This window comes from Ochlerotatus camptorhynchus, unplaced genomic scaffold (genome assembly GCF_037179485.1).
Source record: "Ochlerotatus camptorhynchus isolate MF236.1 unplaced genomic scaffold, CSIRO-AGI_Acam_v1.1 ptg000336l, whole genome shotgun sequence".
Taxonomy (NCBI): Eukaryota; Metazoa; Arthropoda; class Insecta; order Diptera; family Culicidae; genus Ochlerotatus; species Ochlerotatus camptorhynchus.
Genome location: NW_027040824.1, coordinates 1,414,088 through 1,428,223, shown reverse-complemented (window position 1 = coordinate 1,428,223; position 14,136 = coordinate 1,414,088). Strand labels below are relative to the sequence as shown.

Here is a 14,136-nt window from a genome sequence, read left to right as displayed (position 1 = left end):
AAGGCGAGTTTAAGATTAAACTACATTCCATCAAAATGAAGATTGGTAAGAGTAATATTCATACCGAAAAACGGGAGGCGTGATAAAACGAAACCAAAAGCATTTAGGCCCATTAGTCTCTCATCAATTTTACTGAAGACTATGGTAAAGGTGTTGAATGACATCATCAATTCAACTTACATGTTAACGCATCCAATATCTAATTTTCAGTTTGCGTATCAATCTGGAATATCAACATGCTCTCCATACTTTGTTAGCGTTAGCGTTAGCGTTGTTATGATATACTTCGTAGATTGGATACTAGCGACACTCACGTCTTTTCTGAAATCCTCAGTTAGACTACTTTCAGGAATAATGCTGGGGAGTAAACATTGGTTCCAATCTAAACAAGAGTAACAGAAGCATGACTGTCGCTATTCCCGGCCACGCCCATCTTTACCATAACTAGGGATAGGGAAGGAAATGTTGATGTAGTACTTACTTAACGAGAGGCCACCGACTTAGCGACACCCTCATAAGTGCTACGGAGTTGGAGGGTTGGGTAGGGTATTCGGTTAGGATTCGCCTCAAGTTGGCGATGCAACCAAAAGTATGTATTGTTTATTTGTTGTTCATTTAATCTCTCGATAGCCAACTATCGAGAGAAAATATTCATTTTGTTTAGATCATGGATTTTAAGAGTCACGATGGAGAGCTTGGGATTAAACCCATGATTTTCTGCTCAATAAGCAAAAACGATCCCTCCAGGGTCATCGAGCATCTCAGAACCATAATGCTTCGCGACAATACAGGACTACGTTTTCGCTTGACATGCAAATAGTTTCCGAGGTTAATGTTCAATATCAAATATACAAATGATGGTGCCGATTTATTGTGCTGTGGAAGAGCTTGGGGTTAAATCCATGATTTTCTGCTCATTAAGCAAAATCGACCTTGGAGCCCTGGACCCAAAATCGAGCATCTCATAATCCACAGCGCTTCGTGTCAAAGTACGAATATATTGATGAACTATCTATTATTGAATAACTATTATTTACGATAATAACATGAAAGAAATAAAATATAAACTACAAACAAACCGTGACTACTAAAATTTCAAAAAGATATTCTCACAAACATATTTCACACAACCAGGAATCTCAAAACCATCAGACGCTAAAATGATACTCTGCGCATGTTAGACACAAGAAGAGGCCAAAAAGCAAGCGTCTGACACACAAAGCGAAATTGACAGGCTCTATGCGTCAAACACCCGCCCTCCAATCTCCTCCCGCATTCAACAACACAAATCTCCATTACAACATCTAACGAATTCAAAACTCCGAAAATCACTCATCTATAGCAAGTGAGTGGAAGCAACCTTGTATGCAACCATTCTTCATGATACTCTTTTTCTGTCTATCTTTCTATTAGGCTTGTGGACATGCGTTAGCTTCGAAACTTCTAACCAAAGGGGGAAAAATTTCAGATCACAAAAAAAAACTTGAAAAAATCTTTCAAAGGTAACTACAAGTAAAATAAATATTGATTATTTTACGCAAAAACGAGCAAGTAATATCAACATACTCTCCATACTTTGGTAACTAAAATCGAAAAATCACTTTCAGTTAAAGAAATCGCACTTTGCTCTTTCTTGGATATTGAAGGAGCTTTTGACAACGCATCCTATTCTTCTATGGTTGACGCCATGAAGAAAAAGAACCTCGACACGCACATCGTCAACTGGATTCATACTATGCTTGCAAAGAGAAAAGTCACTTCTGGGCTGGGAAGCTCATTTATAACAGTAAAGGCAACGAAAGGCTGTCGTCAAGGAGTAGTCCTCTCACCACTAATGTGGTCTTTAGTTGTAGATGATCTTCTAAGAAGCCTAGAGGCGAAAGGTTTCAAAGTTGTGGGCTTTGCGGATGATATAGTCATCGCAGTTAGAGGAAAGTTTGACGCTATCATTTCAGAAAGAATGCACAGGCTCTAAAGTTTACTAAATACACCAATTAAGGAGGGCCTAAACATTAATCCGTCAAAAGTAGTAATCGTTCCTTTTACTAGAAACAGGAAGTTCAACCTAAAGGAGTTCAAGCTTGGAGGAGAACAGATCCATCTTAGTGAACAGTTAAAATACCTAGGAGTTATATTGGATGCCAAGTTGAATTGGAATGCTCAGATTGAATCTGTGATCAACAAAGCAACCAGTGCCCTGTAGTTATGCTCCAAAACTATTGGTAGAAAATGGGGTTTGAAACCAACAATGACCATGTGAATTTACACATCAGTAATCCGTCCAAAAGTAACTTATGCATTGTAAGTGTGGTGGCCAAAAACGAAAGAGGCTACCGCACAGAGGAAGCTGGCAAAACTACAACGTCTAGCATGTATTCCTATAACGGGTGCGATGCGCAGCACCCCATCAAAAGCGTTAGATACAATTCTCAATCTACTGCCCTTGCATGAATATGTGCAACTAGAAGCGGAAAGAAGTGCTCTAAGGCTCAAAAGGTCTAAAAAACTCATGCCTGGTGACCTGGTTGATCACCTAAGCATTTCTAGATAAACATTTCAATAGGTCCTATCTGCATTGATCGATTCTCTTCATCGACTTTCTCTTTCGTCAATAACTCAGTTGCAAAACCTTTCCGTGTTGTATTTGACGTTTTGGACGCTAGATAAGAACCTCCTTTATCAAACTATGTGGTAGAATTAGCGCGAAATCTGTTTGCATAGCAGTGGTTATGAAAAGAGAAAGTCGATGAAGAGAATCGATCAAAACAGATAGGACCATTTGAAATGTTCATCGAGATTTTACAATACTTCCAACGAGGACCTGTGATGAGTATTAATGGAGACTGGATGAAACCAGAGGACAATTATGACACTCCCTTCAACGTATTTGAAATGTTGCGTTCGGATTGGGAAGTCGGTAGTCCTAGCGTTCGTCAAGGCTCAATCATATTTTTCACAGATGGCTCAAAAATTGGAGCACAAACAGGTGCAGGAATCTTTGGCCCTGGGACAAATATTTCTGTAGCGATGGGACATTGTCCAACAGTGTTTCAAGCGGAAATCGTGGCCATACTTGAATGTGTAAGTGTTTGCTTAAGGGGAAGCAGACCGCTCCGAAAAAAAAATACGTTTTGATTTTTCTAAAAATATTGAAAAAAAAGTATCAAAAATCTAAAAAAATCACATTTTTTCTAATTTTTTAAAGAAAATTCACGTGCAAAAACATGTTTTATAAGTCATTATGGCATAAAGTTGGACTCAAAAAACCACAAAACATCAACTTTTCGGTTTTTCTGAGAATCCAATTTTTTTTCATGATGGGATAGAAAAAAATTTTTTGCATGTAATTTTTGACAAAAATCTAAGGAAGAAACTGATTTCTTGGATTTTTGATAATTTTTCCCAATATTTTTAGAAAAATAAAAACGTACCGAAAATATTTTTTTTATTTTTGGGCCGGTGAGCTTCCCCTTAAGGAGACAATATAGATGTGAAAATACTTGTATTTTTTCTGACAGTCAAGCAGCACTAAAAGCGCTTCGTGCTTACATCAAAGATTGTCTGGGAATGTATTCTCTTGTTGCGACAGCTGTGCAAACAGAACTCAGTAAACTTATATTGGGTTCCTGGACACTGTGGCATTGAAGGGAATGAAAGGGCAGACGATCTCGCAAAATTAGGTTCCAATTCACCGTTTATTGGCCCAGAACCATACTGTGGAATATTAAACTGTACGGTAAAAATGGATCTCAAACGCTGGGAAGAACAAAGGGTAATGGCCGTCACGAAGTGCAACCAGTCGAAAAGATTTATAACTCGAAATGTAACACATACCAAAAAGCTCTTGGAGCTCAATAAACGGGCTCTTAGTATATAAACTGGCCTAGTAACTGGGCAATGTCCGAGTAGATATCATTTGAAGAACATTGGTTGGGTTCAGAGCGATATCTGCCGTTTCTGTAGTCTCGGAACCTCGGAACAACTGCTCTGCAGTTGCGGTGCATTACACAGGCGTAGATCTAAATTTCTTCGTAGTGTTATCTTACAACCTAGTGGAATTTGGTCTGCTAATCCTGGAAAGGTAGTTGGTTTAATAAACCATATCATACCTGACTGGGAAAGGACGTGTCCAGGTAATTAGCTGTTCACTCATTAAATGGTGGTCAGCTTGCATGATACGAACAGTAAACAGGGGTACCACAAAAGTTCAAATAATGGACGCAGTGGTTCAACTCCAAAAAAAAAAACATGTCGGATCCATTTTGTTCGAAAGGGTTCCAAAAAGGTGATCCATATTCCAGTACCGATCGAACGAGTGCACAGTATAGTCATTTCAAACAGTATACGTCTTTGAAATCTTTGGCTACGCAGAGAATCAGTCCTAGGTTTCTCGAAGCTTTATCCGTTATATAATAGACGTGTCTAAGAATGTCATTTAGGAATCCCAGATCATCCCAAGATCTTTCACCAGGCTGTCTCTACTAATACGAACACCCGATAAAGAATAGTCGTAGATGAGTGGACTCTGGCTTCTTGTTCGAGTCGCACCAGTCGGCGAATATAAAGACAGGAACGCGCAAAAATTGGTCGACAAGAAAATCGTTTCTTTCAGTCAAAATTCATATCACAAAAATGTTCTTATTGTTCTTTTGGTAGTTCAATTCATATATTTAAAGGAAAAAATGTTCGTTTATTCTTTTGGTTTGCCACATCCGAACTGCCGTGCCTTCCGCTTAACCCCTTCCATTAAATTTTGCATAGTGGTCTCATAGACCTTATTCGCCGCCGAACGCCAGCTAGATTTAAACTGCTGCTTGTTTTTCATGGATTTATTAGTTTTTTTTTTAGATTTCATTTGACCAAGGCCCAATACTGTTCGATAGGGCGGAGTTCTGGGCTGTTGGGAGGGTTGTGGTCTTTGGGTACCACAACCACGTTGTTCGCATTGTACAACTCGATTGCATTTTTCCCATAGTGGCAGCTCGCCAAGTCCGGCCAGAAAAGCACAGGTCTATTATGTTGCTTTAAGAATGGTAGCGGCCGCTTTTCCAGGCACTCCTGGACGTAAATCTCTTGATTGATGGCTCCCGTAGTAATGAAAATGCCGCTTTTTAGACCACACGTGCATGTGGCCTGCCAGACTAGATATTTTTTCCGGGAACTTCGATAGTTTGATGGTTTTGAAAATTTCCTTTTCCTGATGGGGTATAAAACTCCTGTCCCGGAAGCTGCTTAAAATCCGCCTTCATATAAGTTTCGTCGTCCATGATGACACAGTCGAACTTTGTGAGCAGATTCGTATACAGCTGCTTTGCCGACGTGTTTTGTTTGTAATCTCAGTTCGCCACCTTCACCTTCTTAAACGTCGACAACCCGGCTCGTTTCTTGGCCCGCTACACAGTAGTATAGGAGATATTGAGCTTGCCAGCGACGTCCCGGATGGAGAGGTTAGGATTCCGCTTATATTTCACCGCCTCCTTATTCGTCGTCACTGACACGTTCGGATTACGATAGCCACCGCTTCCAGACTTTCTGGCGGTCGACAGACGCTCCCCGAACACTTTTAAAACGTTTGTCGCGGTCGATTTGGCCACATCCAGCAATTCTGCCAACTTGGTCAGTATGCCTCAAACGATTAATTCTTGGTTGTTAATAGAACTTCCTTGATGAAATCGGCTGCTTCATGCAGACTGAGCAATTCTGATTATAGTATCAGATTTGTTCTGTATACAGAGGAACTGGGAGGGCTTATTAGAAACTTCTTACCAATAAAGTAATGAGCTTCTAGTAAATATTGTATATAATTTTATTAATATTTTATTTTATTTAAGCATATTATTTTTGTTACAGTCAACAAGCATTAGCATACGATACAAGAGATTTAATATTACTTGCTCGTTTTTGCGTAAAATAATCAATATTTATTTAACTTGTAATTACCTTTAAAAGCTTTTTTCAAGTTTTTTTTTTGTGATCTGATAGATTTCCCAGTTTGGTTAGAAGTTTCGAAGCTAACGCATGTCCACAGGCCTAAAAGAAAAAGTGTATCATGAAGAATGGTTGCATGCAGGGTTGCTTCCACTCACTTGCTATAATTGAGTGATTTTCGGAGTTTTGAATTCGTTAGATGTTGTAATAGGGATTTGTGTTGTTGAATGCGGGAGGAGATTGGAGGGCGGGTGTTTGACGCATAGAGCCTGTCAATTTCGCTTTGTGTGTCAGACGCTTGCTTTTTGGCCTCTTCTTGTGCCTAACATGTGCAGAGTATCATTTTAGCGTCTGATGGTTTTGAGATTCCTGGTTGCGTGAAATATATTTGTGAGAATATCTTTTTGAGATTCTATTAGTCACGTTCTATTTGTAGTTTATATTTTATTTCTTTCATGTAATCATAGTAAATAATAGTTATTCAACAATAGATAGTTCATCCATATATTCGTACTTTGACGCGAAGCGCTGTGAATTATGAGATGCTCGACGACCCTGGAGGTATCGATTTTGCTTACTGAGCAGAAAATCATGGATTCAACCCCAAGCTCTTCCACAGCACAATAAATCGCCACCATTATTTGTATATTTGATTATTAACCTCGGCAACTATTTGCATATCAAGCGAAAACGTAGTCCTGTATTGTCGCGAAGCATTATGGTTCTGAGATGCTCGATGACCCTGGAGGGATCGTTTTTGCTTATTGAGCAGAAAATCATGGGTTTAATCCCAAGCTCTCCATCGTGACTCTTAAAATCCATGATCTAAACAAAATGAATATTTTCTCTCGATAGTCGGCTATCGAGAGATAAATGAACAACAAATAAACAATACATACTTTTGGTTGCATCGCCAACTTGAGGTGAATCCTAACCGAATACCCTACCCAACCCTCCAACTCCGTAGCACTTATGAGGGTGTCGCTAAGTTGGTGGCCTCTCGTTAAGTAAGTACTACATCAACAATTCCTTCTCTATCCCTAGTTATGGTAAAGATGGGCGTGGCCGGGAATAGCGACAGTCATGCTTCTGTTACTCTTGTTTAGATTGGAACCAATGTTTACTCCCCAGTATTATTCCTGAAAGTAGTCTAACTGATAATTTTAGAAGAGATGTGAGTGTCGCTAGTATCAACGCTAACAACGCTAACGCTAACGCCTTAGTAAGCACCACTAGTTCGAATAATGTCGATACTGCACACAGCGCAAAAATACCCCGGTAATTGTAAACGTTAGTTTGGTCACCCTTTTTGTGGACAGGGAACATAACGATGGAAAGGTGCCGGTGCGATGTGACGTAGAGGTGTGATTAAATTATCGACGCACTTCTTCACCAGAGTGGCAGAAACTCCATCGGGTCCAAGTGAATGAAGCAGCTTCGAGAATCATAGAGCCATCAACATCTAAGGAAAACATGACTACATCTCTTGCTGGAACGTTTGAAGCAGCTTCGGTAATCTGTTGTGGCTGCAGCGACTCGCTTGAAAAAAAAAACACCTGCAAAATTTTTAGAGAACAGTTGGCAGATTACAAGTTCATTCGAAGTTTCAGCGTCATTCAACTTCATCGTTAGAAGGCAATCCATTATCTGTTTTCTGACTTCAAACATAGTTCAAAAAGGACTTCGGAATAGATTTCATGGAATTTTTCGCTGGTAAGCAGAAAAGTAAGCTTTACTCAATGTTTGGTAACGATGGTTGATACACAAATAGTGCTGTTTCAACAGAAGTGTTTTGTGCTTCGAAAATTTTCGAAAAGCAACTCTTTTCTTTGTTTTAGATGGCGCGATTCGCGTGATTGCCTTAGCGGGTACTTGAAAGATTTAGCAGTCTTTTTAGGAACGTGGTTTATGACATACGATGAGATGTCTCTGAGATGTCTGGAGCAACGTCTTGAAGGCTTTCAAAACAAAAGTCCAACGTTCGTCCATATTTGTTGAAACGTTGGTTAATTTGGTTTGCTATGCTGTAGCTATCTAGAAAGGCATTGGTGCACTATGGGAACGAAGGCCTTTCCGTGTCTGCTAACAAAAAGCCATTATTTGAAGATTGCAAAATAATTCCGGGAATATTGAAGTCTCCGAGGATAACAAACTCGTCACATACATAGGAGGTAGATAGGAGACCATACGCTAACCACCTACTGTCTCTGAAACCTTTATAATTGTTCAAAGAAACCAACAGAGAAAGACATCGAACTGATTGAACGGCAACGACTTTTAGCGATTTAACGATTGAGGAGCGTAGAGAAGCAAAAGCCGCGATAGAGCGGGCGAGAACCAGAGGAGCCAAGAACGAAACCCGTCAACGGTACTCGGTTTTAGAAAAGGAAGTCAAGCGCTCTTGTAGACGGGACAAGCGTGCGTGGGTGAACTCCCTGGCCGACGAAGGGGAGAAAGCCACAAACACTGGCGATATACGCCTCTTCCACGAAATCTCACGACGCCTGAGTGGAGCAAGAATTAACCCGAGGATACCAGTGACGGACACGACTGGTCAGTTGTTTACCGACCCAACTGACCATCTGAAACGCTGGTTTGAGCACTTTGATCAACTTCTTCAAGTTTCGACGGCCAACCAGCAATATCTCGGCATGATTCGCCTAGGGTGCGGCGCATCACTCGCGTCAATTCCGAGGCCCCATCACAGTAGGAGATTGAAGCAGCTATCCGAAGCATGAAATACAACAAGGCTCCAGGGGTCGATCGCATATCAGCAGAGATGCTTAAAGCTGACCCCATGCTATCCGCTTAAATGTAGCATCAACTATTCTTTAATATCTGGGACACCGCGACTTTTCCGGCCGACTGGATGCAGGGCGTCTTAGACAATTGGCGAGGCGTCATGTTACTGTGTATTGTTATCAAAGTTCTGTACAAAGTTATCCTGAATAGGATACATGAGAAGATCGACGCGACTCTCCGGCGGCAGCAGGCAGGATTCCGTGCCAGAAGTTTTTGTGTGAACCATATTGTCAGGCTCCGCATCATCCTGGATGAGGTCAATGAATTTAAAGAGTCCCTTTATTTGGTATTCATTGACTACGAAAAAGCTTCCAACTTTACGATAGCGGGGCAAGCAGTGGAGAAGGTCGAAAGTTTCCAATATCTTGGCAGCCAAATAGTGTCGGACGGCGGGACCAAGAGTGACATAGGTGCACGAATTAAGAAGGCTAGAGCTGCCTTTGCGAGTTTACGAAACGTATGGAGATCAAACCAGATAGGTCAAAGCATCAAAAGCCGAATTTCCAACTCGAACGTGAAATCTGTGTTGTTATGCGCCAGCGAGACGTGGTGTGTATCAGCGGAGAACACTCCGAAGCTGCAGGTCTTCATCAACCGATGCCTGCGGTATATAATTTGTGCCTGTTGGCCTCACCACTGGAACTCGAATGCCGAGCTCCATCGTCGATGTCATCAGAAGCCGATAGCATCAGAAATTGAAAAAAATAGCTTGACTGAATGGTTCATTAAGCTGAAGGGTGGTCTTAATGACAATGCGGGTACTTTCAATATGGGACGCACATGACTTAATATTTTTTTTCACATTTGCTTTATTCAAAACTATCAGTGGGATTTTTTTAAAGTACGATAAAAATAAACACCATTCCTGAGGTTAACTCAAAACTGATGAAAAACCAAATGGGAATGAATACTGGCAACATAGTTGGACCCCAGTTAGCTCGAATGATTCAACCACGCTTCAAAAAAACTATTACAAACTGTACGGCCGCAATTGCTTTATAATTTCTATTTGTGTAGTTTTTGATCCATGCTTGTTTTCTGTGTTGGATTACTTTTAATTTTACTTATTAAAAAATAATAATCGCGGCGGTTTAGCTCATAAACCTAATACAAGACATGTATTAGTCGTGCAAACTCAGTTGAAAAATTTGGACCACTGAGCTGAGTCGATTGCAACACTTGAATCGAGATTTTCATGCTGTAAGGTTCACGAGAAGAGTAACATAGCGTAATAACGATAGATACCCGGAAAATCTGATGATCGATCTCTGCCCTGGTTGGTATTATGACCCTAGAATGTATCGATAAAATAAAAGTTGCAGCCAGCATAGCATCCCATTAACTGGTCCAACCTATAATGCTTCCATCTACATTATTGACATACATACCTTGAAGCGTGAAACTTGAAAATACTCAAATTACCTTACCGATCAGTCAGCCGCTTCGTGAATGAACTCTAGCTTCGATTGATAACTTTTGTTACCGAGCGACTGTGCGATCATAGAAAATCTCAACAGAACAGGAATTCCTCTACATTGGGAAATCTCAAGACGCTGGGTGGCAGCAAGCGGGAAACCTTATACAATTTATCGTTCCTTCTCTTACTCGCCCTCAACGGTAGTGTTCACTTTCCCCGCTCTGGCACGCCATGCGCACTCATTTTCTTGCATGGGTAAACTGCCGGCTTCGTAGAAACTTGAATGAAACTCAGTCACTGGGAAATTGTTGCATTCTGCTGGAGATGGATTGAAATCATCCACGAGCCCGTTCCGATGCGAGAAATGTAATGAGATGAAACTAATTACTCCGAACGTTGATATCGGATTACATAGTGCTTAATTGCTGACGAATAACTACATTTTCTATTAACGGTTGTCACCGCTTGCCTGCTGATGTTTGCTCTCTTGTCTGTTTTCAGTGCGAACCGGTAGTCCATATTTTCTGTGCTCCGCTCTGCCAAACCACTGGCGATCCAATAAGACGCTACCGAGCGCCTTCAAGGTAGTCTCCCTGGGTGACGTTTGTGACGGGACGATGGTGACGATCCGGGCCGGTAACGATGAAAACTTCTGCGGCGAGCTAAGAAACTGCACATCTGTGATGAGAAACCAAGTGGCAAAATTCAACGATCTCAGATTCGTGGGCCGAAGCGGGCGAGGTAAGTAAATTTCTTATCCGTTGCATTTCCCCATTTGTAACCATATGGTCGAAGATGAAACTCGGTCAAACAGTAGTTCAGCTATTCATGTTGGCACGAGCCAAGACGTACCCAAATATATTCACATTGAAGGTAATTATATATAACTTGTGATTGACCGCATATGCCAGCCATACGACGACGACTGCGACGCACGAGCAACCCTCAAGATATTGCATATCGGTGCACAGAACTATAAGCGACGGTATTCTCTGCGGTCGCTTCGTGGCTGAAGGCACGCCACCGTATATTCTCCTGCAACCGCCGCCGGTGTGGCAGTAGTAGGTTTGTCAGACACGCAATCACTATTATCAGGTACCGCTGACACCTTCTACCGCAGTCGGGACTCGTGCCCATACAAATAAGAACGAAAGCAGTTGTCTTCAAGGAGCAAAAACAATGCATCGATATGAAATAATAATGTATTTAAAGAATTGCCGACCATTATAAGCTCGTTTGGTAAGCGTACTTTGCCTTGCAGTGACGTGTTACTGATGGAAGTCGAGCGTTTGTTAAAATCGTTTGCCAAGTGACGCAAATAAGACTATTCGTGAACATATGTTGCAAAACTTGTGGAGAGGTGCGTAAGAACACTGCTGCTAAATAATGCGTCATTAGTTGCTTAACATTGAGGAGTTGTCGAACATTAGCTTCGTAAAACACAATTCACGATTCTTAATATAGATTTTTTTTTGTAGCTACAATAAATCGATAAAAAAGAATAATTCATATCATCACTTCAAAGAGAATATGCCTAAATGCTTACATTAATGTGAATCAAAATATCAACAATTTTAATATTCTTATTATAAATTGGATCATCTGCGAAATTTGTATAAACAGTACTTAAACACTAAGAATATTTTTCCGAAAGCTCAACAGAAGAATTCTCGGTAATTACAGTCAACTCTCCACAACTCGATATATTCTATAACTAGATGGATTCTGCGGTCCTTTCATTATCCCATGTATCGTCCATAAGTCGATATTTCTTATTTTATTCTATAACTCGTTGAGCTACTGAATTCCTTGATGTTGATGTTAAAGGCAAAGGAACTTTAAAGACATGATAAAGGGTGATCATATTGAGGTATGGAAAACCATTTACATTAATTTACCTCTAACTTGTTTCATCAACAGAATTCCGTAAAATAAAGTATGAAGTGTTTGTTGGTTTTGATATTAGCTACAACTTTTGTCACTAACTCAAATCTATATCTCACATGCATTAAGGCAGAAATTGTTTTTGTTCTTCAGTGATCGTAATTTACATTCCCTGAAAAACAATGGTGGATTATGTTCCATTTGGTTCATCATACATAAGAGATATTTTTTTCCATTGATTTGTTTTCCGTCGATCTTGTTTTCCGTGCTGAGCATCAATGCTACAGACACAAGGCAGCTCCCACACCTGGACCCTTCCCATCGATCCATCAACTCATGAACCGGGGACCAATGGCTCCCGAAGGAAGGCGTGATCAGAGATGTTATGCCTCAGAACATCCCAGCGGCACCGACTGGGATTGAACCCAGGCCTGCTGGGGTGAGAGGCAATCACGCTTACCACTACACCACCGGCGCCGCTATAAGAGATATAGATTTGAGATATTCACAATAGTTGTAGGTAATATCAAAACCTACAAAACCTTCACACATCATTTTACGGAATTGATGAAAAAAGATAGAGGCAAATTAATGTCAATGAATGCACGAAATGAATGTAAATTATTTTCCATGCCTGCCTAGGACCAATCGACAACATCAGAACAGGTTTCTGGTGTTCCGGGGAAATGGTCCGTAACTTTAATTTATGCCAGGACCTATCATGAGATATATCAAATAGATATATTGAATGCTCAGGACGGATGCTTACTAGGCAGAAGGTCACTAGGCCGAATGGTTATTGGTCCTGGAAAATCTTCAATTCACAAGGATTTTCATAATTGCTCACGGAATTTCCAAACTCATCTCTGATCACGCCTTCCTTCAGAAGGAAAGTACAGCCGTTGGTCCCCAGTCTATGAGTTGATGGGTCGATAGGTAGAGTACAGGTGTTGGAGCTGCCTCCCTGGCATTGGTAGCATTGCTAGTCAGTACGGAAAACAAGATCGACGGAAACCAATGAAGGAAAAAAAATTAATAGATCCTGACCAGATTTAATCTTAAGTAACAAAATAAATAATAAAAATTCAGAGGCTTGATCTTTTTTTCAGGATCTGAAATATGGATATTTTTAACAAATTTTTAAGTTTATTTTTTTTTTAAATTCAGCGCCTAAACAAAATGATACTTGGAGAAATTTTCAAAAACCTCATTCCTAGGTATTTTCCAAGATTTGAAAAACATAAAGATAAGTTCCTTGCATAATTTCATGGCTCATGAAATTGGATTATAATTTGGAGGGGACCCATTCCAAGGCAGTTCTGGGAAGAACAGTGAAGAATCCATTGAGTGCAATCTACTTTCAATGTAGCCATTAGGAGCTCCAGATTCTATGTGAAACCGGAATATCAAGGTAGTTTTAAGTAGAATTCCAAGTAAACTCTAAATAGGATTAGAAAGACAGTTTATTGAAGAATTCTGAATGCCATGAAAATTCGAAGAAAAATTCCAAAGGAATTCTTAGGATGATTTCAAGAAGATTCAGTGAGAAAAATAATCGGGACAATAATTTCATGAGAATTGTTGGATTTTACTTCGGGAGTATGCTAAACGGAGGATTACAATTAAATCTGGTAATAATTCCAGTTAAACTTCAAAACAACTTGAAAAATAATTCCAGGAGGCTTCTCACTTGACTGTTAAATAGTTTTTAATTAGAAATCTATGAAATTTGTTACTTCACTGCAAGCGAATTCTTCGGAAGCTTTCAAAGTGAGTAGAATTTCAAGGGAAGGAGTAAAATGCCAATTGCGTTCTGCAATGAAAATTCTGAGAATAATTCCAAAAAAATTCTTACTAAGGAGCATCCCACCAAGCATTACATGCTGATTAAGAGCTTATTCAGGCAAAAATATGCTTCTTCATCTAAAAAATGGCTTATTTAGCTCAAATTGTTTGTTGAGATGCCAATTCAAGGAAAATCCCAATGAAATTAATTTTGAAAGATGATTCCAACGAAATATCATGCACCGTTTCAAGGGCATCGCCTTCATGTTCCGATGATATTTTTTAGAGAATTCAAATGAGAGTTCCAAGGGAGCATTTCA

The 14,136-nt window shown here is 40.1% G+C and overlaps 1 protein-coding gene across 1 annotated transcript in view; it reads left to right on the top strand.

Annotated features, from left to right (window-relative positions):
* The window catches only part of lz (lozenge), a 110,947-nt gene that overhangs the window by 4,792 nt on the left and 92,019 nt on the right, over positions 1-14,136 (top strand). The window contains exon 2 of the mRNA XM_065231000.1: positions 10,649-10,888. Within this exon, the coding sequence (XP_065087072.1) occupies positions 10,649-10,888 (240 nt within the window). The remainder of the gene's footprint in view (positions 1-10,648; positions 10,889-14,136) is intronic.